The 26,171-nt window shown below is 42.4% G+C and overlaps 2 protein-coding genes across 4 annotated transcripts in view; both read left to right on the top strand.

Annotated features, from left to right (window-relative positions):
* Nucleotides 1-17,754, top strand: part of sytl1 (synaptotagmin-like 1) — a gene marked incomplete at its 5' end in the record, with an annotated part of 27,860 nt that extends 10,106 nt beyond the window's left edge. For both annotated transcript variants that reach the window (XM_080787371.1, XM_080787370.1), the window contains 6 exons: nt 345-447; nt 2,365-2,526; nt 10,475-10,553; nt 12,198-12,297; nt 15,279-15,484; nt 17,431-17,754. In XM_080787371.1, coding sequence (XP_080643497.1) covers nt 345-447; nt 2,365-2,526; nt 10,475-10,553; nt 12,198-12,297; nt 15,279-15,484; nt 17,431-17,573 — 793 coding nt within the window. In that variant the 3' untranslated portion in view covers nt 17,574-17,754. The remainder of the gene's footprint in view (nt 1-344; nt 448-2,364; nt 2,527-10,474; nt 10,554-12,197; nt 12,298-15,278; nt 15,485-17,430) is intronic.
* A 2,040-nt stretch (nt 17,755-19,794) lies between these two features.
* On the top strand, nt 19,795-26,169 carry clxn (calaxin). 2 transcript variants are annotated; one of them, XM_080788288.1, is made up of 6 exons: nt 19,795-19,957; nt 21,465-21,629; nt 22,963-23,067; nt 23,707-23,858; nt 25,709-25,813; nt 25,921-26,094. In XM_080788288.1, exons 1-6 carry the CDS (start codon nt 19,813-19,815, stop codon nt 25,957-25,959), a joined length of 711 nt encoding a protein of 236 aa, XP_080644414.1. In that variant the 5' UTR covers nt 19,795-19,812; the 3' UTR covers nt 25,960-26,094. The 2 variants fall into 2 exon arrangements, with proteins under 2 accessions (XP_080644414.1, XP_080644413.1); XM_080788287.1 differs by having other exon boundaries at nt 25,709-26,169.
* Nucleotides 26,170-26,171: the final 2 nt, after the last annotated feature.

The following is a 26,171-nucleotide window of genomic DNA, read 5'->3' as shown; positions in this document are numbered from 1 at the left end:
GCAATTTACGAGCTGCGTTCGCGCGTCTTACTGAATCTTAATGAATCTTATCAGTTTTATGTGTGAAACTATATGTTCTTATTTCATGATGACTGTAGTCACTGTACTGCCAGGGGGGCGACTGATGCAACATGGGGAGAAAATTAGAACGCAGTCTGTTGACTCAAATACATTTTACGAGGTTTGTTTTGTCTGCAGGCACATACAGCAGAACTAAACGATGTTAAACTGACTTTGCCACGTAATTTGCCACTCACTTCATTCATGCGCATACCTTCTAGTCTTATGTACAGTAATATACACATCACATTTCATGTCTTTGTCTGCGCCTGCGTGCATTACAGATACGTCAAAACCTACCTGTTGCCAGACAAGTCATCTCACAGTAAAAAGAAGACGTCTGTCCGGAAGAAGACATTAAACCCAGTCTATGATCAGACCCTCAGGGTGAGTGTGTGTGTATGTTAGAAGACATTAAACCCAGTCTATGATCAGACCCTCAGGGTGAGTGTGTGTATGTTAGAAGACATTAAACCCAGTCTATGATCAGACCCTCAGGGTGAGTGTGTGTATGTTAGAAGACATTAAACCCAGTCTATGATCAGACCCTCAGGGTGAGTTGTGTGTATGTTAGAAGACATTAAACCCAGTCTATGATCAGACCCTCAGGGTGAGTGTGTGTATGTTAGAAGACATTAAACCCAGTCTATGATCAGACCCTCAGGGTGAGTGTGTGTATGTTACTTGTCGTCATCATTTTTCGACCGCGGTCATTTCACAATGCCACGCCAGACTTTCCGGTCCTTCATTGCCATCCCCAGTTCCTGCTTACTGATGCATGTGTCCCTAGTATAGAGCGTCGCAGTCCCACCCCTTTCATGACGACGCCAGGCCCAGGAAATGATTCCCAATGCATTTCCCCCAAAGACGGTTACGCCGCGGACAAAGCCAACTCGAGTCGTGACAACTCATGACAAAAAACACACTATTTTGGACCAAACAAATAATTACAAAGAAGAAAAACAACAAAAAAAGTGTTGTAACCTATTTGTTTTGTTTTTCTTCTTACTATTTTTTTGATCGTCCCAAAACATTGTAATTATTGTCATGATTTGTCACGATCCGAGTTGGCTTTGTCCGCGGCGTAACCGTCTTTAAATGAATACTTTTTGAAAAGCCTATGGAGAAAATGAATGGAGAATCATTTCCTGGGCCACTCGTTGTTCTGAAAGGGGACTGCAACGCTCGTTCAGGGAACGACAGTTTTCTACCTCTGGTCTGCTTTGAGGCAGGACTCCAGAGAAGAAGGGAAGATATAACCTCATTGTCAGCTCTGTAGCAGTGGCCGACAAACTGTGTTCTTCTGGATCGGACTGGTGAAGAAACACGGGGAAGGTTGCCGTATATTAGATCAGTCGATGGGTGGCTCTTCCAAGTTCCAAAGACAGATGTTGCGCTCTCATTAGAAGACGGGTGTAAGTGCCATCCAGCCGTTACTTGTGTGTGTGCACTGTACTGTGCTGTACTGTGCAGTACTATAGATCAGGCAAAGTGGAGACATTTTCCAGTTTCTCACGTCTCCTAAGGCAGCACGAGGGGGTTATATTAGGGATTACTAGGATTAGAGTGAAATGGATATTGGGGTTAGAGGTCAGACTGTACACTGTATACAATAGCGGAGACGATTTAAAGAAGGATCAATGAAAATCTTAAAACTGTATTCATATGGGGTGGAAACCTCACATCGCTATATATATATATATATATAGAATTAAGAAAATATGTTCTGGAGATTCAGGTCTGTAGTCTCAGCGTTAGTGTCGTTCGGAAATCCGATCACAGTAGCTGATTGGCCATCAGCCCTGTCACTCAACAGCGTCAGACAACAAACATGGCTGCCCCCCCACTGCGGTGAGTCACCACCGTATCAATCTGGATATTAAATCGGCGTATGATAATTAGTTTCTTTACAGACACATCATCATGCAACATATTTTTTGTTTACATGCTAAAGTAGCGCTCGTTGGCTGTGGTTTGTTTGGTTAGCTAACGGGTTAGCCATAGCCTCATGAGTGACAACAACGCCATCTGCTTTCCTACTATTCTGATTGGTTGGTAACTATGAACCAATCACCGAAGACTGCCGCTTTGACGACACCCATCCCATAAACTGCTGCCGTCGGGAGGGGGGGCTTTCAGTCTGAATAATGAAGTTAATCCATTTTGGGGCGGGGACCCCTTTTGGTGTTAGCATTATGTTATGCTTTAGCTTTTGAAAAATAGCAGATCTACACCGAGTGGCGCGCTACGTTGTGTTTCCTACAGTGGGCGAGGTGAAGAGTGTCATGTCGTTGTTTCCTACAGTACAGCATGGCCGAGGGGGAGATGAAGAGTCGCACGCTCAACGTGTCCGTGTGGCACGCCGAGGCGCTGGGCAGGAACGTGTTCCTGGGGGAGGTGGAGCTCACCCTGGCCACCTGGGACTGGAGCTGCACCCAGCCCCAATGGCACCACCTGCAGCCACGGGTAGGTAACTGCACCCTGCAGCCCCCAATGGCACCACCTGCAGCCACGGGTAGGTAACTGCACCCTGCAGCCCCCAATGGCACCACCTGCAGCCACGGGTAGGTAACTGCACCCTGCAGCCCCCAATGGCACCATTTATTTTTTACTTAATTTTTATTGAAGGAAGGAGAGACAAACAAAAAAACTCAACTAACAAGACAATACGGGAAAGAAAAAGACAAAAAGTAAAAGAAAAAAAGGCTGCATTTTTCATATTACAACAAACATTCAATGAAATCCTATTGCAATATCGCTATAGGCTGAGAGAAGAGATTCCACTTTTCCCACTTTTTATAGAATTTATCCTCTTGTAGTCTCAGTATGAATGTTAGTTTTTCCATAGCATACAGTTCCTCAATAATGTCCATCCAGTGATCTTTCGTTGGTGGGTCCTGTTGGTACCAGCGTCGTGTGATTGCTTAACTTGCTCAATTTTCAAACGGTTTGGTTTGTTATAAACATCAGAGACAACGCTGCCGGAAAAGGAAGATCAGCATCAACGTAAAGCTCGTCAATGTAGGGAGCGTTCGGAAATGCGCAACCGGGAATGTGGTCAGTTTGTTGAGTGTGGTGGGAGGTGGTGACGTCACAGAGTGCGCTCAGTGTGCCTAATTTACGAACGACCACAGCTGTGACGCATTCACATGAATCACACCGGACGACCCCAGCTTCAGGGTAGGGTCGCTCAGTGCGGGCACTGATCGGCACACCCGGTGCGCAGCGCACTGGATTTTCGAACGACAACGCACCGAGTGCACTGAATAAACAAACGACAAGAGAGCGCATTTCCGAACGCGCCCACAGAGAGGGACACAGTGCTAGTAATCCTCCTGCATCGTTTGTTCTCTCCTCTCCTCTCCTTCATCATGTGTTCTCTCCTCTCCTCTACGTTTCCACAGCCTCCTTTCTTGTCTTTTCCCCTCCCTGTGGAGTCGGTGCTGTCTTGCTTACTCATGCCACCGCAGTAACCTCTCTCTCTCTCCCCCTCTCTCTCTCTCTCTCCCCCCCTCTCTCTCTCTCTCTCTCTCTCTCTCTCTCTCTCTTTCTCTCCCTCTCTCTCTCTCTGTGTCTCTGTCTCTCTCTCTCTCTCTCTCTCTCTCTCTCTCTCTCTCTCTCTTCTCTGCCTCTCTCAATTCAATTCAATTCAATTCAACAGGCTTTATTGGCATGACGTTTTACAAGTGTTGCCAAAGCACAATCACAGATATTACAAACAACAACATAACAACATAATATCAATGACATGAAAAAATAAATTAAAATAATATAAAATAAAGCAGGTGGTGCAGAAAATAAAACATGGCATACTGTATGTGTGTCCTACTGGTTGTCCCTTTTCTTGTGACAGGAATTTACATATTTTGCAGCCAAAACTGCACATTCTTTCTGTTCCCCCAGAAGGACTGGTAATCTTTCCCTTTCTGTCATACTTCTGAATTCTGGGAAATTTGTTTCAAATTTTGGGAAGAACTCCTCTCTAATATTTGTGTAGTTTTTACATTGTGTTAAAAAGTGTAACTCTGTCTCTATAGCTCCGTCATCACAGTGACAGCACAGCCTCTCCTCTCTGGGCAGCCAGGTCTGTCTGTGTCTGCCCTTCTCTATTGCCAGACTATGATCACTCAGTCTGTACATTGTCAAAGTCTTTCTCAAGTTTTTGTCAGTTACTGTGGTTAGGTAGTCTGCCACAGTATACTGTCTGTTTAGAGCCAAATATGTTTCTAGTTTGTGTTGTGATTGTGTGAGTTCGTTCCAATATGTGATGTATTTATCTTTTTCTTTAGTTATAATTTGGTTGGGTCTAATCTTCTGAGTGATAGTGTAGCTGCACTGAGGCTGTCTGGGGTTTGTGATGTCAGAAGGTGAGAGGTCAGCTAGTTTCAAAACTATCTGACTGAGGGGGCTCTTTTGGATGTCCAACTCTTGGCAGGCAAGGGCTTTATAATGGTAACAGGCAGGGTCACTCTTTTTAATATGGCTCCAGAATTTAATAGATCTTTTCTGTATATTTAGAAGTAAAGGATATTGGCCTAATTCAGCCCTGCATGCAGAGTTTGGGCATTTTCTTTGTACCCTGATAATAGTCTTGCAGAACTCTGCATGCAGGATCTCAACTGGATTTTTGTCCCATTTTGCCCAATCACTTTGTAATAAGGGACCCCATACCTCACTGCCATATAATGCAATTGATTCTATAACTGATTTAAATATTTTGAGCCATGTCCTAATTGGAATTTGGATTTGAATTGAACGCTTGATGGCATAAAAAGCCCTTTTTGCCTTGTCTTTGAGTTCCTTCACAGCTGAACAGAAATTCCCAGTGGAAGTAATTTGTAAACCTAGGTATGTATAGGTATTTGTCCGTTCTATTTGGGTCCCACCTATTTTGAACACTGGTTGATTCTTCTGTAACCGTGATCGCTTTTGGAAGGTCATAATTTTGGTCTTCTTCATATTTACTGTCAGGGCCCAGGTCTGACAGTACTGATGAAGAATGTTCAGGCTTTGCTGAAGACCTTCTCTAGTTGGGGACAGTATGACTAGGTCATCTGCATAAAAGAGACATTTAATGTCTGTGTCAGTAAGGGTGAGACCAGGTGCTGCTGATTGTTCTAATAACTGTGCCAGTTCATTAATATATATATTGAAGAGGGTGGGGCTGAGGTTACATCCTTGCTTCACCCCTCTCCCTTGCGGGAAGAAGTCTGTGTGTTTATCACCAATTTTAACAGCCAATTTATTGTTTTCATATATTGATTTAATGACATCATAGGACTTTCCCCCTATTCCACTTTCTATTAATTTAAAAAGTAAACCTTCATGCCAAACTGAGTCGAAAGCTTTCTGAAAATCGACAAAGCATGCGTGAATTGTTCCTTTGTTTTGATTTGTGTATTTATCTATTAGTGTGTGTAGGGTGAAAATGTGGTCAGATGTTCTATAATTTGGGAGGAATCCTATTTGACTTTTGCACAAGACATTGTGCTCTGTGAGGTAATCTATAATTCTTGAATTTAGAATGCTGCCAAATAACTTTCCTAGGTTACTACTTACACAGATACCTCTGTAGTTGTTTGGATCAAATTTGTCTCCATTCTTGAAAATGGGTGTAATCAGCCCCTCACTCCAGCTTTCAGGGAAATGACCCACACTCAGTACCAAGTTGAATACCTTTAGAATGGCCAATTTACATTTTCTATTGGTATTTTTTATCATCTCGTTTAAGATGCCATCAGGCCCACATGCTTTTTTGTTCTGCAGAACCTTTAGTTTGTCTTCCAATTCTAATTCAGTGATTGTGAAATCCAGTGGGGTCTGATAGTCCTTAATAGCTCTTTCAAAGGTTTTCAATTTATCTGATATCTGCTCTTGGGCTTCATTCTTTGTAGGTTTTCTATAAAGATCCCCAAAATGTGTTTTCCATGTATCACCATTTTGAATGGATTGCTCACTTTTATGTTTCTTGGTAAATAAGTTCCAGTTTTCCCAGAATTTATTTGATCCCAGAGACTCTTCAATTAATTCTAGTTGGTTTTGTAAATATTGATCTTTTTTTGTTCTCAGTGTTTTTTTATATTGCTTTAAAGTGTCACAGTAGCTAAGGCGGAGTTCCTGACTGTCTGGATTCCTGTGTTTTTGGTTGGAGATATTTCTTAGTGTCTTCCTAATGGATTTACAGTCTAAATCAAACCACCTTTCCCTGTTTGTTTTCTTGTGTTGTTTTGTTTTGCATTTTAAGTTTGAGGATGAGGCCAAATGATCAAATATGTGGTTAATGTGTGCCAGACAACACTCTACACCTTCAGTATTCTGAGGGTAAATCTGGGACAAGAAGGAGTCTAGAAGAGACTGTGTTGACTCACTGACCATAGCATTCTGGTACTGATCCAGACTGTTTGGGGCCCATCTGTATTTCCTCTTTATGTTATACAGATTACAGGACTGAGAACATATATTACCTGTGTCTGCCCTTTTTAGATATAAAGTGATCTGGGAGTGATCTGATAGAGGTGATTGTTCTTTTACTGTGAAGGCTGTCAAAGAGTTTAGGTCTAAATCTGTTATAGCATAGTCAACAGTGCTGCTACCAAGTCTTGAACAATACGTATACCGTCCAAAAGAATCCCCTCGCAGCCTTCCATTGACAATGTACAGACCCAACGCTCTACAAATCTGCAGCACTTGTTTTCCACTCTTGTTTGTGGTTTTATCATAATTATTCCTGTTGGTAAGTTTAGGAAAAAGAAGGTTATCTCCAGTGATGTAACTGTCACCTTCAGTACTAGTAAAGTCTACCTCCTCACCAGTCCTAGAATTTAGATCTCCCATGATCAGCACAGATCCCTGGGCCTGGAAATGACTGATCTCTTCTTCTATGATGGAGAAAATCTCCTCACTGAAATATGGAGACTCTATTGGGGGATTATACATTGCGCATAGAAAAATGCTTTTCTCGCTGGAAATTATATCTTTTTGTATTTTTAACCAAATGTGATTTTTCCCTTTCTTCTTTATTTCTATAGAGTCAGCTAGTTGTGACTTATACCATATCAACATCCCCCCAGAGTCTCTGCCCTGGGTGACTCCATTTAGTTTAGTTGATGGGACTATAATCTCTCTATAGTTAGGAGGGCACCCAGTAGGGACATCTCCTTTGCACCAAGTCTCCTGCAAAATAACAATATCAACACCAGTAACCTTGTCTAAGAATTCAAGATTTCTGCTTTTTAAACCAAATAAATAAGAATTTAAACCCTGAATATTCCAAACTGATATGCTAAATGATTGTATCATTGACACTGTAACAGATTGTCATTTTAAGTTGAGAAGAAAGAAGTAACAGTTTAGAACATGACATATTTACAATGTAACTTGGCATGTAGCCTATATATATATATATTCATTTTTTTCCATTTTTTTTTCCTTCATTTTTTTTCCTTCATGAACAAGCATTACCTGCTTAATTACCACTGCCGCTGGGTGTGGCCCATTAGATGAGAGCATAAAGTGCTCAGCATGTCCTGGATGGTTCTCAGTTCGCTGTGGGCGGGTCCTGCTGCTCCTCGGACCACATCAGCATAGGACAGTCCGCCTGGCTGCTGCTGCTGCTGCTGCTGCTGTGGAGGTGGTGGTATGACATGTCTTGGAGGTGGTGAGGTCCTGGATCTGGGTGCAGACTGGTTTTCATCCATACGACTGATGTTTTCCTGACGTCTGTGCTGTGGTGGTGGTTGTAGGTGCTGCTGCTTGGGCCTGGGTTGGAAGGCTCTCCTCGGCATGCTGTTGGCTGGTCTCTCTGTTGTTTGAGTGTTCGAGACTCCCATGTTGCTCCTCCTGTTGGTTGTTGATCGTCGATTTAGTGTGACATCTTTCAGTGTCTTGGTAAACAGTGAAATTGCTTCTTTGTGGAGGTGAACCGGATCATAAAGATCGTCTACCGTTATATAGGGGTAGTGGGCAACGTGTACATTTGGCCACATTTCACAGTCTCTGGAGATGCTGACATTCACTTTCTGTATCATCTGTGGGTGGAAATCCTTCCTTGGTAGCAGGGTGGACATCACTATCTTAGAGTTAGGGAAGGTGTGACATGCCTTCTCGGCGACAGCTCTAAGAGACAGGGCCACTCTCTCCTGTTGCGCTCTAAGGTCATTCGTACCTGTGTGGATTAGGATATGGCTTGGGGATCCAAGGCGAGTCTCAGATAGCATACCCATTGCTGCCTCTGTGTTTTGACACCGGAACTTTACCACATTGTGCCTGGGGAAAAGCCTTTTCTCATCGATGAATTTTCCATTTGAATCTATTAGTAGCACAATGTCTACTCTTGCAGTGGGACCGTCTGGTCTGGTGGGCCCATCTGGCTGTGTGTGGCTACTGGACTCTTCTCTCTCTGGTAGAGAGAGGTTATCTGGTCTGATGGGCCCATTTGGCTGTGTGTGGCTACTGGACTCTTCTCCCTCTGCTAGAGAGACGTTATCATCCTGCTGTTGGTCCTGGTTGCTCACTGCTGTGTGTGGACTGTGGTCAGTCCTGTGTGGCTCAGACTCAGTGAGAGAAGTCATCCGTTCCTTCAGACCGTCCAGTATTCTGTCCCTCTCCTTAAGTTCTTCTGCCAGAGCAACAAGTTGAACCTTATGGCTCTCTCTCTCCAGCTGTAGTTCTCCTAGATGGTCTTTCAGAGCAGCTATTTCTCTTCTGTGGTTGTCACTCTCATGGTTTAGCGCTTTCACCTGTTCTGACAGTGCAGTGAGCTCTCTCCTCTGGCTCTCTTTCTCTTCTTGTAGCTGTTCTTTCAGAATGAACAGATCTTTGTTGTGCTGTTCTCTGTTTTGCGTTAATTGTTTTTTCCAGGTTGCATGTACACTTTCTTGCTCTTTTCTCAGTTGTTCCATTTCCTCTCGTTGTAAGAGTCCAGCTGAGTTTTTATCTTTATGATTCTGATTCAGGACCATTTCTTTGAGCTGCACCAGTTCTATTTCTAACTGGGTGAAGTGTTCCTTAAGTTCTGTGATGGAGGTCTGATGTGGAGGGCTCAGGGTCTGCTCTGTGTCATCAGTGTGCTCCTCCTCATTTGGTGTGCTAGATACAGTTGGGGTGTCTGTGTTACTGGCACATGGCTGGGGTTCCCTAGGGGAGGTGTCTTCTCTCTCAACCATAGATTTAATTGCCTGGAAACTGTTCTGGAAAGTTTTGAAGTGCCCCTGCACCATGACTTTACCACTTTTATAAACATTGACAGTTGTCATGATGCTGTCAGAGTCTTCTGGGTCCCTGATCTTTAACTGCCAGCATTCCTTGTTGCCCTTTTTTGCCACTGAGGGGTGCTGGTTGATAATGGCTCTGTGCCAGCTTTCAGGTCTGTCAGTATAGAAGATGAGATTACAAATGTCTCCATTTTTAAAAAGATCAGCAAAGAGGCTTTCTGGTTGCCCCTTAAGAAGCTCCAGTTTGAACGTGCTTCTCTCTGTGTCATTTTTTATTTCTGGTGGGTAGTGTATGTTAATTATATCACTCATGTTCTGCTCTGGACAGTAGTAGTTGTAGAGTGAATATAATTTAGATGAAAAGCATGTGAAACAAAGTCCCTGCTTTCCAACTGCTACTGTTAGCACCCACTGTTAGATGTCACTCCTATCTTAAAATTATTTCAGCTGCAACTATTAGCTTCCAAAGTCCACAGTTAGCTTCATATAGTTTCAACTGTTATTGTTAGCACTCCTTGTTAGCTTCCAATTGTCACACTTAGCTGCTTCTGGGTCCACTGTTAGCTGTTAGCATCCACTGTTATCTTCCAAAGTCCACAGTTAGCTGTTGGCATCCACTGTTGGCCCTCAAAGTCCACAGTTAGCTGGTAGCATCCACTGTTATCTTCCAAAGTCCACAGTTAGTTGTTAGCATACACTTTTAGCCTTCAATGTCCACAGTTAGCTGCTAGCATCCAGTGTTAGCTTCAAGGTCCGTTTTTGGTCCGTTTTTGGTTCAACTGCAGCTGCTAGCATCACTTTTTTTTTTTTTTTTCTTTTTTTTTCTCTCTCTCTTTCTGTTGAGCTTGTCTTTACATTATTCTAACTTTTACTTAATTCTTCTCAATTCAAAATGACAAAATAAGTACAAATCTAGGAGCTCATGTAGAACATGTCTCCCCTCTCTCTCTCTCTCTCTCTCTCTCTCTCTCTCTCTCTCTTTCTCTGCCTCTCTCTCTCTCTCTCTCTCTCTCTCTCTCTCTCTCTCTCTCTCTCTCTCTCCCCCTCTCTCTCTGTGTGTCTTTGTCTCTCTCTCTCTCTCCCTCTCCGTGTGTCTCTCTCTCTCTCTCTCTCTCTCTCTCTCTATCTCTCTCTCTCTCTCTCTCTCTCTCTCTCTCTCTCTCTCTCTCTCTCTCTCTCTTTCTCTTGCCCCCTCCCATCAGGTCCAGCTGAACCCAGACTCCATTAGCAGTCGTGGGACGGCCTTGCTCTCCATCAAGTTCACCCCGGCGGGCTCCGAGGGTGAGTGTGAACGAATGCACACCGTCCCGTCCCTAGTGGTACCGCACGTTATTACATGCATGGAACACACTGCCTATAGAATGGGACTGCATAGAACACACTGCCTAGAATGGGACTGCATAGAACACACTGCCTAGAATGGGACGGCAGGATTTAAAATCATTATCAACGATTTCTAGCTCTGTATATCGTTGTTGTCGGGCAGAAACCAGAAATCTCTACAGTTTTTGTTTTCAGCATCTTTTTTACATAATGGGTAGTTAAACAACCAGTCCACTAGTCGACTATTAAACTAGTCAACTAGTAAAGATGAGTAGAAGTGAATGGCCTAGTTGGGACTATGCATTTATAGGTTAGATTCAGGGTTTGCGGTTAGGTTTTTTCTTCCTTCCTGATTTATACGTATACCAAGGCATAAAAGTAAAATAATAATAAATTCTTCTATGTGTGTTCTATATATATATATATATATATATATATATATATATATATATATATATATATATATATACATACACTCGCTTTACAGAAACAAAATAAGAACTGTTAAAGAAATCTTTCGGTGAGCACTTATAACACAGTTAAACAAAATAATGAGACAGACACAATTCAGAGTTTCAGAGTATTGGAATAGAATGTATTAGAATACGGAGACAGTAGTGAAGCGTTACAATGGAACACCGTACTGACTCACCACATCTGAGTCAGGCTTCAGCTTAAATACATTATTACCCCCCCCCCCCCAGGGGTAGGTGGGTCTTAACACATGACATCAGAAGACCCCTCCAGACCACACAAGTCACAGAAAACAGAAAACAGCTTCTCGTGGTTTGGTTTATGCTGTCCTTAAATGTACAACTTAGGTATTCCACATTTCCTTGACAGAACGACATTAGGAAAAAAACTGATAAAAACTGATAAAAACTAATAAAAGTCTGAAAAGGTGTGTTTTGAGTGTGGTTAAACAAAATGGCGAAGGGGAGGGGGAGGGGGGGGGGGGTTGGGGGCAGCCTTGATGCTAGATGGCAGTGAGTTCCACAGGGTGGGGACGGAAACGGGTATAACTCTGGCTTTTGGAGTTGGCCATCTCTAAAACTGCCATCTGCAAAAATAATTGGGAAGAGACAGCAACAATTAGGCTGTATCTACAAGGAGGTACTTCGTAAAAAAGCTATCAAGATAGCAAACGACCTCCTCTCATCCACTCTGCAGGGAGTTAGAACTACTTCCCTCTGGTAGACGGTACAAAGTACCAAGAGCTAACCGTAAAATTAAAAAAAAATCTTTCATACCAAATGCCATTAAGGCACTAAATGATACCATGTCTCGCTAGATTTGTTTGTTTTCCAATGTATCTGCCACTGTTTGTCCTGCACTTTCTTTGCCATGAGAAAATAATTGTGTTAAGTGTGGTTGCTGTTGTTGTAACCGTTTGTTTTTTTACTGTTTGAGACCGAAGACGAATTTCCACACGTGGACAATAAATGAAACTAACTAACTAACTAACATCAAATGTTTCAATGTTTCATGTGCTCACAAGTACATTACAATTGTGTGTGTGTGTGTTGTATACGTGTGTGTGTGTGTGTGTGTGTGTGTTGTATACATGTGTGTGTGTGTGTGTGTGTGTGTGTGTGTGTGTAGGAGGAGGTGTACCCCAGACAGGAGAGCTCCACATCTGGCTCAGGGAGGCTCAGGGTCTCCTCTCCGCTAAAGGAGGTCCAGTGGACTCGTTTATCAGAAGGTGAGACTCTTAGCAGCAGGGTGTACCGATTCAACGGAATTAACCACCCATTTGGGTTCTATTTGTACCATCTCTATACTATCACCGCTGTAAGGGTCCATTTGGTTCTATTTGTACCATCCCTTCTTCCTGTTTGTGAAGAAAACACTCGGGTGTCATGACTCCTCTCCTCTTCTCTGCTCTTCTATCTCCGCTTGCGGGAAACCGGAGGCTCCTCCGTTCTGTCCTGGAAGAGACAGTTACAGTAACTTCTCTTTGAGGTTCCTTCCTGTCCGTCCCTCTCTCTCTCTCGAGGCCGTGACATGACACGGCATTACTTTACGGGAAACTGTAGTTTAGTTCAAAGAATTCTGAGAGTTTCAGTCTTGTGGGGAGGGGGGGGGGGGGGGGGGGGGGGGGGGGGAGGGGGGGGGGGGGGTAGTGGAAGAAAAATAAGACATTCGATACTGGGCATAATTAATCCATTCAGACCTGACGTCGAAATGTAAAAAATATGTCTTCTAAATCCTGACAGTTTTATGAAATACCTCGTTTTTCTGTATCAGTGGTGCTCAATATTTCACGTCAAGGACCCCCAAAAATTATATGTATTTGGTCACTGACACCCATCTGAAAATAATTATGTTGTTCCAGGGACCCCCCCCCCCCCCCAGAAGCAAAGATTTGACTTAAAAACGAATATATATATATGTTCAAACATTTGTGCCACACTTTCACACAATCTTTCAAAAATAGCATAGCTTGTAGATCTGCTATTTTTCCAATAGCTAAATTATAATAATATAATGTTTAAAACGCCAAAAGGGGGTTCCCGCCTTGGAGGGGTTAAATTCCGATAATGCGGAGGAGCTCATGGTTGAGTGTTTCTGACATGGTGCAGAGCGCACCGCCTGACAGAAAGAGACAAGATGGACAGATAAGCTGTCATAAATAAATAAATGGCTGTCATGGTGTGAGTGCAGCGTTAAAGGCTTTGATTTATCCGCTGTTGTTAAACGGTGCCGACAACAGACCTTTAATAAACTCCTCGATGGCATGATTGTGTGTAGTGGCTGATTTTACACTTGGTTGCATGCTGAAAATAGCAGAACATCTACATCCATATATGTTAAACTCAAGAATTAATTATCTTTGGCCCGCGGGATGATATTCAATTAGTATTAGAACTGGCCCTCTGGTATATTGCACAGACCACCATAATACTACAAGTCCCACAATGCACTGCGAGTGCATTGTCACGTATCGAGGGCCCACAAGCGCAAGCATGCGTCTTCTCTTCACTATTGATCAGCAGTGAAAGTATATCTCTTGTGGTCAACTTTCAGCTATACCCCTCTCCTCCAAAAATGGCCCGTGTTGAAACACAGTCCGGCCCTCGACTTGTACCAATTTCTTTATTTTGGCCCACTGTGTATTTGAGTTTGACATCCCTCTAATAGCTTGTAGATCTGCTTCTTTTTCCCAGCATGCGACCAAACATAAAACGACTTGCCTTTTTTTAGTTTTACTGGATCTCTTCTCCACTATAGTCCCTTTAATTTAGTCTATAGTTGTTGACATAATTGACAGTATTAGTCTTTATAGCTTTTAGTCATAATAGTGAAAAAAAAGGCAATCGACAGACATTTCTCATCGTCATTTTTTGTCGATGGAATCAACATTGCAGCAAACTATTAAATCATGACATGAACTCATTCACTGCCAGATTAAATACATAATCCGCCCGCTGACAGCTTTTTTTATTCATTTTCCGCATCATGGAAGACGCCAGCCATCCCGCAAATACCCTGTTCAAACTACTCCCTTCCAAAAAAAATGCTACCAGAGCATCAAATCTCGCACCACCACCCGTCTCAGTAACAGTTTCTACCCCCAGGGGGCAGTCAGGCAACAGCTGAACAGCTGACCTTGAACTGTATTGCACTGTTTTGTCACTTCACTTGATGTTTGTTTATGTTTTTTATTGTCTTTTTCTTGCACTATAGATATGTCTGTTTATGTCCTGTGTATGTAAGACTGAGAGTGCTCTGAGCAAAAGGATTTTCATTGTATTTATACTCTGTATCTATACACATGACAAATGAACCTGAACCTTGAACCCCTTTTGGTGTTTGAAGCATTATGTTGTACTTTATAAAAATGGCAGATCTACAAGTAGGTCTGCTGCTTTTGGAAAAATCGTGAAAATGTGTTTGCGAAAAAGGTTGAGCACCACTGACATAGATGACATAATTATAATATTATATAATTATTATATTATAATATATATTATTAATTATATAATGACATATAGAAACATTATTTTTCAGGAGAAAACGTCACGATTTTAGAAGAAACTTTTGTAGAATCGAGCTCAGGTGTAAATGGGTTTAATCCATGGACTGTAAAAAATATGGACAAAGCGTTCCCCGGGTCTAACATGGACGTAAAATGAAGCCTGTAATTCCTTGCATTGTAAATCGCCATCTTTCTAGATCCGTTTTGGCCCAGCTGGCCATTGGCTGGCCCAGACAACGAGGCGGGACTTATTTTGACTGAACGGGGGGGGGGTGGCTCCCGTTCATAGACTGCAACGGTAGCCACGCCCCTCAGAACATACGCAACTTTATGGTAATTATTTTAATAAATGGCACCATCATTTTCCAAAAAGAATATTATGACATTAGAAATTAGACTTTAAACTAGTGACTGGAAGCAGAAAGTATTCATGACCATGTTTATTAAGGTAATGCAGTCTAGGTGAAGTTGGGCCCAAATAAATGGGCCTCTATGGAGCTATGGGTTTTTTGGGCCCAATGACAGACAGCGCCACAACAGGCCATTATATGAAATTTCTTGAAGTCCCGATTTCCTTAGTGGCTTCACGAAATATCTGTCTGACTGCCCCCCTGGTTTAATATCTGTCTGACTGCCCCCCTGGTTTAATATCTGTCTGACTGCCCCCCTGGTTTAATCTCACTGTGTTCCTCCTCCTCCTCCAGCTACATCCTGCCGGACGGCAGCCGTCAGAGCGGTCAGAAGACGCGCATGGTGAAGCGCTCCCTCAGCCCCGCCTACAACCACACCATGGTCTACGACGGCTTCCACGACGGAGACCTGGCGGAGGCGTGCGCCGAGCTGACCGTCTGGCACCGCGACGGCCTCAAGACGCTCTGCCTGGGAGGCATGAGGCTGAGCCCCGGGACAGGTGAGGAGGGGTTTAGGGAGGCATGAGGCTGAGCCCCGGGACAGGTGAGGAGGGGTTTAGGGAGGCATGAGGCTGAGCCCCGGGACAGGTGAGGGTGGTAGTGTCAGAGATGGGCAAAATACATTGAAAATGTATTTTGATACAAAATACAAATACTGGGTCAAAAAATTTATCTAAATACAAAATACAACATCTTCCATCCCGGCGAAATACAAATTACAAAATACAAAAAAGTATTTCAAATACATGTCTTTCAAATACTGCCCATCTCTGATGGGCAAAAAACATTGAAAATGTATTTTGATACAAAATACAAATACTGGGTCAAAAAAATCTATATACAAAATACATCTCATTTCTTCCATCCCAGCGAAATACAAATTACAAAATAGTATTTCAAATACGTATTTCAAATATAAATATAATATACCCATCTCTGGGTAGTGTCCTATTGGTTCACCAACCTATGATCCCGCCTCCCGTCCCCTCAGTGTGCATGAATTGAGTGAATGGAACGTGCGTAGTGATACTGTATATATATATATTTTTTTTTAAAGATATTTTTTTTGCGGCTTACGCCTTTTATTGACTGGCTGACAGGAAACGGGAGAGAGAGATGGGGGGGGGGCGGGGGGGGGAGACATGCAGTAAAGGCCGTGTCGGGCTCGGGAGTCGAACCCGCGGCACACTGCGACTGGATTATACCAGTCGGGTGCCCAGACGGTTACGCCACCGCCTGGGCCGCGTATAGTGATATTTTTTACCATTTATGTTATACGTCCGCTGTCAGCAGTGGCTCAGCGGTAGAGTGGCCGGATGGTAACCGGTAAAGGTTGCCAGTTCGAACCCCGTGGGCTCCCTCAGAGTTAGTGTCGAATTGTCCTTGAGCAAAGACGCTGAACCTCCTAATTGCTCCTGATGTCCTGGTTGGTGCCTTGCATGGTTTCCGCCGCCATGGTGTGTGAATGTGTGTGTGAATGAATGGGTGAATGTAATGCACAATCTATGTAAAGCGCCTTGGATAAAGGCACCGTTTACCATTTAAATGCACCGTTTACCATTTAAGTCAAAAGCCTTTTTGTTGTGGTGGTTGCCATTTATTACTTTTGGATATTTTGGGGGCCCATTTCATAGCCTGACAGGACAGTGGAGGAGGGGGAAGACATTCAGCCATCGGTCCACCCATCCTCGAGCAGTGGCCAAACTATCACCATGCCCATTGTTGCCATTTTTAGCCATTTCCCCTAAACCTATCCTCGAACCCCTGGTGTTTCACTCCCTCTAGTGGGCACAGAAGTCCATGACATGCAAAGCATAATAATAATAGACTTGGCTGGCAAACGATTAAGTGCTAATATATTAGTGCATTTAAAATCTCATAGACTTGGCTGTCTGTCACACATGACATAATGTTCAAAAACCCGCATTGCGAAAAGCTTTTGCAGAAAAGGGCTATTTTGTGCTCTTTGGCACAAATGGGGCAATTTGAGTTGTAAAAAAAGGGATGAGAGACCAAGGGCACTACTAATAAAATAAAATAAATACTTTAGGCCTGACGTCGACATTTCTAAAATGTCTTCTGAATCTTGACAGTTTTCAGTCAGGATTTGTGCCACAGTTTTATTAAAAAAATAGCAGACCTACAAGCTCTGAGCTGTATACCTGCTATTTTTCAATAGCTAAATTTAATTATAACATAATGTTTAAAACACCAAAAGGGGTTCCCGCAAAATGGGTTAATAGTCTGTCTAATATCAGGGTGACTGATTGTAGACATTCGACAAAGACGGACGCACCACCACACGCAGTGGTGGGCAGGAGCTGCCCCACCCAAGCGCATACGAAGTCTTTCTGATTGGTGTGTGTGCGTGTGTGCGTGTGTGTGTGTGTGTGTGTGCGTGCGTGTGTGTGTGTGTGTGTGTGTGTGCGTGCGTGCACGCTTGCAGGTCAGAGCTACGGTCAGGACGTCAGCTGGATGGACTCCACAGAGCAGGAGGTGAACGTCTGGAACTCCATGATCGAGAACCCAAACCACTGGATAGACACCACACTACCCATCAGAACTACTCTCACACACCGGCCTGAGTGACGCACGCACACACACGCACGCACGCACGCACGCACGCACGCACGCACGCACGAGAGGAAAAACAAAAGAGTGAAAGGACCCTTAGTTGCAGGTCAATTTTAACAATGGATTTTATCGCGCAAAAAACACTGCAAAGGCAATTAATCGAGCGGGCTGCAAAAACGTTCTCTTTCTCCGTCCGCACGTCGTGTTAACTCTGAATTTAATCGTTAATGTGTTTGCACACCAGCCGGTGCGTTTTCTTTTTACCCCCCCGGTCGAATATCGGAGTGAATTGTGGAGGAAGTAAAACAAAATGTATACCTCAACTTTATGGCAATTACGTTCGCACACTGCCGCCGAATATTTCGGTTATTTTTTTTCCGGACCGGGTCGACTTTTTTTTCTTCCAGTTTCACGCAGCTGTCTATAGTGGGGTGTTGGTGACATGCTGACAGCTACTGTAGTGATATACTACTACTGTCTACTGTCTAGTGGGGTGTTGGTGACAGGCTGACAGCTATAGTGATATCCTACTACTGTCTAGTGTCTAGTGGGGTGTTGGTGACATGCTGACAGCTACTGTAGTGATATCCTACTACTGTCTAGTGTCTACTGTCTAGTGGGGTGTTGGTGACAGGCTGACGGCTACTGTAGTGATAGCCTACTACTGTCTACTGTCTAGTGGGGTGTTGGTGACAGGCTGACAGCTATAGTGATAGCCTACTACTGTCTAGTGGGGTGTTGGTGACAGGCTGACGGCTACTGTAGTGATAGCCTACTACTGTCTACTCTCTAGTGGGGTGTTGGTGACAGGCTGACGGCTACTGTAGTGATAGCCTACTACTGTCTACTGTCTAGTGGGGTGATGGTGACAGGCTGACAGCTAGTGATAGCCTACTACTGTCTACTGTCTAGTGGGGTATTGGTGACAGGCTGACGGCTACTGTAGTGATAGCCTACTACTTTCGGATCCGCAAAACGCAGCGCAGCGGGGAGAAAAAGAACGCACCAGTGTGCAACCACCTTAAAGATATTTAAACTGTGTACTGTACAAAGGGGTCTAGTAGAGGTGAGTGGTGTCGTAACGGGAGACAGCGGTACATATTATAGCTCAGGAACAAAACAAATTCAGCGCTGATTCACAACCAGTATTTCGTCTGTTGGGTGGAAACCTCATTATTATTGTTATTGTTATTATTATTATGTCCAAAACTGTTACTTTCCAGGATTCACATTCGAACAATAAAGGCAGCACATCAATTGTGGATCTTTTACGAAAACAACACACCAAGTTAGAATGTGTTCTAACCTCTTCCTCCAGCCGGGAGGAGGAGGTTGTTGTTCAAAACCCTGGGAGGAAAGAACCTGTGTTCCCTTCCATTGAAGTTATTTTCATCGGTTAAATATTTGTAAAAATAAATCCCACAGATCTTTAAGCACTGTCACTTCAAAATAATTCACAAAATGGTGCATATCATAGCAGATCGGCAAGCTCATAGCTTGTAGATCTGCTATTCTATTAAAAGGTTTAGGGACCGCTGAAGTAGGGTATCAATTAACACAAAGAATACAAAAATCAAGTTTTAAGTATGGAAGGTTTCTGCCCCACTGACGGCAACAATATGCATTTCACGTAATAATTTACAATGTCTTTGTGTAAGAATGAATTAAGGCTGAAGAAGACGTGTTTGTAATCTTACTGTAAATGAATAAACATTGACTGAAGGACAGTAATAATATTGCTACAGTTATTTCACCCGGTAACATCGGGAGAGAATTATCCTATTTTTATTTCTTTTTTTATTCAATTCAATGCAATTCATTGAGGGCTTATGGTATAGGGGAAATGGCCAATATTGAGCTTTTGCACAAAATAACACCAGGACCCCTTTGGTGTGGACGTAACGACTACAAATAAAGGTAAGAAAGCCTTCTAGTATGGAATTCTCCTTTAAGAATTGATGCGTTTGATTTGAATTGATATTTTTATTTATATAATGAAATTCCCAAATCTTAGTCTTTTCTTGAAATGAAAATGGGTACTAATGGGTAAATATATATATTATTATTTCAAACTTAACAAACTGGGCTGTTTACATTGCAACTGTGAATAATATAATATGCAGTAGTTGAATCATGTTGCCTTTCTTTTGGGGGGTGTCTGGTGTTTTTGTGTATTCGGTGCCCTCTAGTGGGAAAACAAATGTGTGTGACGTGACCCTAACGTAGCCTATGACGTTGTCCCTATGGTGATTGCATGTCAACAAGTGAGTGCAGACTAGAGTTCAGCACAGCCGAGTTCAGCTGCTGCAGCACGGACAGTAAAATGAAAGAAATGTCCGCTATGAACAGAAAGTTGATTCAGAACCTGGCTGAAAGGCTGTCGAAACAAGTGAAGCACTGTGAGTATTGCATCATTTGTTTTTAAAGTCTTCAGATATAGGCTACGCAGGATATTAGAAAACGCACTAGTAGTAGACGTATAGTCAGTTAGTCACGTAGCCTGGCTTGCCTTTTAGCCTATAGTCCCCAGCTTTTTCCAACGTAAGATAAATGGGGTTATCCTTGCAATGTCGTGTTAAAGGTTTAAGTGCAGCATATTCTATTTCCCTTTGTTAAAATGAGTGGAAATTATAGTGGATCGATTGATTGTATTGACAGTTTGCAGAATTACAATACAGATCAAGTACAACTCGATACAAAAACGGTTTACTGTGAGTGTCATAAAGAAAAGCATTACAACTTGTTTACAATACGGCCCACGATTTTCAATTCATCAAAACATTTAGAGATGTACGAATATACACTTAACTATATAGCCAAAAAAACAGGAAATCGTCACAGGAGGTAAAAAGGGAAAACACACATAGGGAAATGGGGTTGGTGGGGATTCAGATTTTAGAAGTGTAATGCTTTATTGGGTCGTCAGTCTTTGTATTGAGTTGTGCTGGAAATGTACTGTAATTCTGCAAACTGCAAAATACATATTTCAATCAATCAATAAATAAATAAACACTTTGATAACCCTGTCCCAGATTACTAGGTTACTAGTACCAGGTACTAGTACTAGGTTACTAGTACCAGGTACTACTTGGTATTGACCCTAGGGAACAACATGTGTATCGATATAGTCTACATCTGTGGTTCCCAGAGTGGGGTCCTTAAAGGGACACTTCACCCCTTTTTGCAAAATAATATATGTTAATGACGTTTAGAAGCTTTAGAACACTTTCCTGGGGGTCTTTATGTGTGTAATATGTGGTTTTAGATATTTTAGATTGTAGCAGTGAGCCCTGCAGTGTCTCTGATGTCATGGACACTGGTCTCACTACCTTCCTGGACTATAATTCCAAAAATACTTTGGTGCACTGCTCCTCCTTGTGGAGCTGTATTGCTGTATTGTTGTATTGTTCTTTCTGCTTTGGCAATGTAAACGTATGTTTTCTCATGCCAATAAAGCCCTTTGAATTGGATAGGGGAGGTCTGTCTTACTGAGTAGTCCAGGAAGTAAGTGATCCCAGTGTCCATGATATCAGAGACACTGAGCTCACTGATACAATCTAAAATATCTAAAACCACATATTACACACATAAAGACCCCCAGGAAAGTGTTCTAAAGCTCCTAAATGTCATTAACATATATTTTTTAGCAAAAAGGTCTAAGTGTCCCTTTAAGGGAGTTCCAGGGGGTCCCCAGCTAAATGATAGTTTGGAACCAAATTAACCCTCTATGGGTCTGTAACTCTGAGAGTGTTAACATTAACATTGATTTTAACAATATAAATTGGGGGTCTCATTTGATTAGTAGATTTGACCCCCTCCCAATCCAACCCTTTGATGCTGAGTGCCAAGCAGGGAGGCATTGGGTCCCATTTTTACAGTCTGTCTGTCTGTCTGTCTTGAACACAGTCGATAAGACGGAGGCCGAGGGTCTCATCAGGCAGTTCCATGGCCTGGTGGGAGGTCCTCCCAGTGGGTCTGACCGCAGAACAGTCCACGGCCTGGACCGAGGGAAGTTCAGGAACATCCTGCACAACACCTTCCAGATGACCGACGACATGATCATGGACAGAGGTACAGTACAGTACAGTACAGTACAGTACAGTACGCTGTCTGTTCTGTTGTCCCGTCTTTAACCCATTCTGACCTGAGATCAGATTCTAAAAATGTCTTCTATACATCCTGACAGTTTTCTGAAAAAGCTATGTTTCTATGTCAGTCGTTCTTCGATTTTTCAAAAATATCAGACCTATTACAAGCTCATAGCGCGCCAGTCGGTGGCGCGCTATGAGCTTGTAGATCTGCTATTTTTCAATAGCTAAAGCATAACGTAATGCTATAACACCAAAAGGGGTTCCCGGCCCAAAATGGGTTAAACTGATTTAGAATGTTGTCACTGTTGGGGCAGAATCCTTCCTGTCCAAAACTATAATGTTTGTAATGATTTTGTATTTCTTCCAGTAGATCCAATGTAGTTATTTTTGTCAAAATGAATTGTTTTATCGTTTCTTATCGTTCTCTCCATGTTGCGTTTTTTTGTGTTATTATTTTGGTAAATTAATGTAGTACTTGATCATAGTACAGCGTTTTGCCATTTTTTAATTCCATCCTTAGATCCTTTTGATCCTGAAAAGTAACAGTTTTGGACATAATTAAGGGTTTTAATTCACCCGACAGAGTGCAGGTTATGCTTTTCTGTATGAAAGCTTGTAACAACTTTCATCCTCGCGTCTCAATTTTGGGGCATATCAATTCAATTAAATTCAAAGGGCTTTATTGGCATGAGAAAACATACGTTTACATTGCCAAAGCAGAAGGAACAATACAACAATACAGCAATACAATAAAAAAAAAAAAATGTACTTTGCATATCACTATAGGGTATAGTTTCAAACATGCGACACGATGTGAGCTTGTACATTTATTTTATTTCTGATACATTAAAGGGACACTTCACCCTTTTTGCAAAAAAATATATGTTAATGACGTTTAGAAGCTTTAGATCACTTTCCTGGCGGTATTTATGTGTGTAATATGTGGTTTTAGATATTTTAGATTGTAGCAGTGAGCCTCTTGTCTCTGATGTCATGGACACTGGTCTCACTACCTTCCTGGACTACAATTCCCATAATTTTTTGGTGCACTGCTCCTCCTTGTGGAGGCTCACTGCTACAATCTAAAATATCTAAAACCACATATTACACACATAAAGACCCCCAGGAAAGTGATCTAAAGCTTCTAAACGGCATTAACATATATTTTTTTGCAAAAAGGGTGAAGTGTCCCTTTAAGAAAATAAATTAAAGTACAAGGTACTGCCCGACACTGAACACTGAAGATGTAAACAATGACAGCTCAACTGTTAATGAATACAATGTGTTTTTTTTATCATCATTCTTCCTCCCAGTTTTCCACGCATTCGATAAGAACAACGACGGCTTCGTCAGTGCCAAGGAGTGGATCGAAGGACTGTCCATCTTTCTGCGTGGGACGTTGGATGAAAAAATAAAATGTAATGAACCAATGTTACTTATCACTTTAATTCTCTCTCTCTCTCTCTGTCTCTCTCTCTCTCACACACACACAGGCACATGCGCGGGACAGCAATTTTAAGCAGTTTTTATATACGCTAAAGGCTAAAGTCGAAAATCACTGATCTACAAGCTCACCTCGTGGCGAGCTGCCTGCAGCGTGTCGTGAGCTTGTAGATCAGCTGTTTTCAGTGCGTGACACTGTCTGGCGCGTACAACTATCTGTTTATACATGAGGCACTGCAACTCTAACCCCCTAAAGCTATAGTCTCTATAAATGCGTAATCCTCATCCTACTACCGGTCTGACTCTGCATTTGCTTGTTAACCTGCACTCTGGTACACAGTAAGTGAGCACATACTCTGAACTTTTCTATACATTTCCTTTCTTTATTTTTGTACTATCTGTTTTGTCTTCTGTCTGTGTTTTAGTTGGCACACTAATCAGACTGTATCTCTGAAACTGAACTATGTACATTCTAAAATGTACAGGGAGCCAGTGTAGTGAGGCCAGGGTGATATGTTCAGTAAAACTGGTTCTCTTTTCATGATTAATAACGTGTGTTATTTGTGTGTGTGTGTGTGTGTGTGTGTGTGTGTGTGTGTGCGCGGGCGTGTCAGACTGCTTCGAGGTGTACGACCTGAACGGCGACGGCTACATCTCCAGGGAGGAGATGTTCCACATGCTGAAGAACAGCCTGGTCAGACAGCCCACAGAGGAGGACCCCGATGAGGGCATCAAAGACCTGGTGGAGATCACGCTCAAGAAGATGGTATTATGAGGTCAACATGCTGGAGGAGAACAGCCTGACCATTTGTGACTAAATGTGACTGAGGGACTGCCATTGGATTTTTTTGAATTTTCGTATGTCATATGAAAGCAGGGAATCATATAGCTTCAAATTGACATATTGGTTGTTCAGTTTGACCCACCGGTTTTGGAGATATGGCTTAAAGAGTATAGGCTAATGTCTTGCAGAAAACAGCGAGTTGAGAAAACAGGCTTGAAAGTTTCACTTCTGTGGACTCTTAGCATTACACCTAGCTACATGTTTGGGCATTTATTTCATATTTACATGTCAATTTCAGCTCTGACACTTATTTCAGACTCAGACTCTAGTATGTGACGAGTCTGCCTGTGCTATTAACTCATTTTGAAAAAGAATATATATATAGTTTTTCTCCTCTGGTGAAAAGCTGGAATTTGCGCGATGGCAGTCTCTCAGTCAAATCTGGTCACATTTGTGTTGTTTTCGTCGACTAAAACTAAGACAAAAAATGTTTCGTCGACTATACTTTTTTTCCACTGACGAAAACTAAAGCTATGATGACTAAAACTAAGACTAAATATATCGACAATTTTGTCAACAAATAAAAACTACACTAAAATGTTAGGAAGGGACTAGTGGAGAAGAGACCCAGTATAAGTCATTTTACACTTTCTTGCATGCTGAAAATAGCCAATCTACAAGCTCACAACGCGTCGCTATTTTCAGCAAGCGTAAAATCAGGCATTACGACGGAATACATACATTTTAGTCGACTAAAATCTTATATTTAGTTGACTAAAACTAAAACATCCCAGGTGAATGCCTGTGGGACTGTTGGTGTGTCTAACCATTGCGTATGCAGTGCACCCCCTGGTGGCGATCACTCTCAAGAACCAACCAAAGTTTAACCCATTTTTTACCTGATTCTACAAATGTCTTCTAAATCCTGACAGTTTTCTGTAAAACCCATGTTTACTTTCTACTGTATGTCAGTGGTGCTCAAACATTTCCATGTCAAGGACCCCCAGAAATATATGTAATTGGCCGCCGACCCCCATCTGAAATGTTGTTCCAGGAACCACCCCAGAAGCAAAGATTTGAGTTAAAAACGTTCGCTCTGAAAGAATATTTATTCAAAGATTAGCGCCACATTTTCACGATTTTTCAAAAATAGCAGACGTAGGTCTACTGCAGTGTTTCCCAAAGGTTTTAGCTCATGACCCAAGAGAGAGATTTTGATGTCTCCCCTGCCGGGACCCAAACTATAGTAATCAACTAAGGATAATGTGAGACATCTCTGTTCCTCTGACAAAGGAACAGAGACGGGTCCAAGCTCCAGGCAAATGATGACGGGGCCGTTTTGCAGTGGTTGCTCCTACACTGTGGAACCTACCTTTGGCTTTAAAAAAAATATGCTGAGTTGGGTCCTATACCGACTGAGCAAAAACTTTTTTCCCCATGTTGTTACCCGACTGTCTTGTATAGGTTATTTGCGGGCAGCGGTGGCCGAACGGTTCGCGGAGCGGTCTTGATATCGGAAAGGTCGCTAGTTCGTATCCCCGGACTGGCACGTTAAAATTACCACCGCAGAAGTGTCCTTGGACAAGGCATTGAACCTCTACCATAAAATGTTCTATGAGCAGGGCCTGGCTGTAAACAAGTTCTTGAGCTTAGTCCAGTTACCCTGGGTAAACATAGTAACTTTCTTTCTTTCAATCCTTGATTGTTTGTGTCCATTGCTCAGCACAAAACTAGAAAATAGCAGATCTACAAGACCACTAATCAGTGGGGCCGAAAGGGTCTGTTCATGTTTCATAAAAAAACCCTCTTCTGTCTTTGTGTTTCTCACACAGGATCACGACCACGACAGCAGGCTGTCTTATGCAGACTTTGACAAGGCGGTGAGAGAGGAGAATCTACTGCTGGAGGCGTTCGGAAACTGCCTCCCTGATGCCAAGGTGATCAACTATTCATACAGTAAAAACCCAATAACTGAATTATTTTATTCAACAAGAAATAAGACAATGATTCTTTACATTTTGTCCTGTCGTTTCTTCTATTCCAGAATACACTTGCATTTGAGCAGCTCGCGTTCCAAACGTGAAGACAATGGTGTATTTTCATGGACAGTATATTCAGCAGAAACACATGTTACCTCTGAAGGCAGCAGCTCGCATTCCACACTGGAAGACAATCGTCTATTTTCATTGACCGTATATAATAGAAATATACCTCCTGAAGTGAAGACACATTGTAAATACAATATTTTGACTACTAAGAACAGTTTCCAATGTTGATCATAAATTCATTCATTAC

Source organism: Protomyctophum bolini (genome assembly GCF_963924005.1).
Source record: "Protomyctophum bolini genome assembly, chromosome: 17".
Classification (NCBI taxonomy): domain Eukaryota; kingdom Metazoa; phylum Chordata; class Actinopteri; order Myctophiformes; family Myctophidae; genus Protomyctophum; species Protomyctophum bolini.
The sequence above is the reverse complement of the archived record's forward strand: the minus strand, read 5'-3'. Positions and strand labels throughout refer to the sequence as shown.

Excerpts from the sequence above, each read along its gene's own strand:
- clxn (XM_080788287.1), top strand. The coding sequence starts at position 19,813 with ATGTCAACAAGTGAGTGCAGACTAGAGTTCAGCACAGCCGAGTTCAGC. Across the intron at positions 19,958-21,464 it reads GTCGAAACAAGTGAAGCACT|TCGATAAGACGGAGGCCGAG; the intron begins GTGAGTATTGCA and ends TCTTGAACACAG. Across the intron at positions 21,630-22,962 it reads CGACATGATCATGGACAGAG|TTTTCCACGCATTCGATAAG; the intron begins GTACAGTACAGT and ends TCTTCCTCCCAG.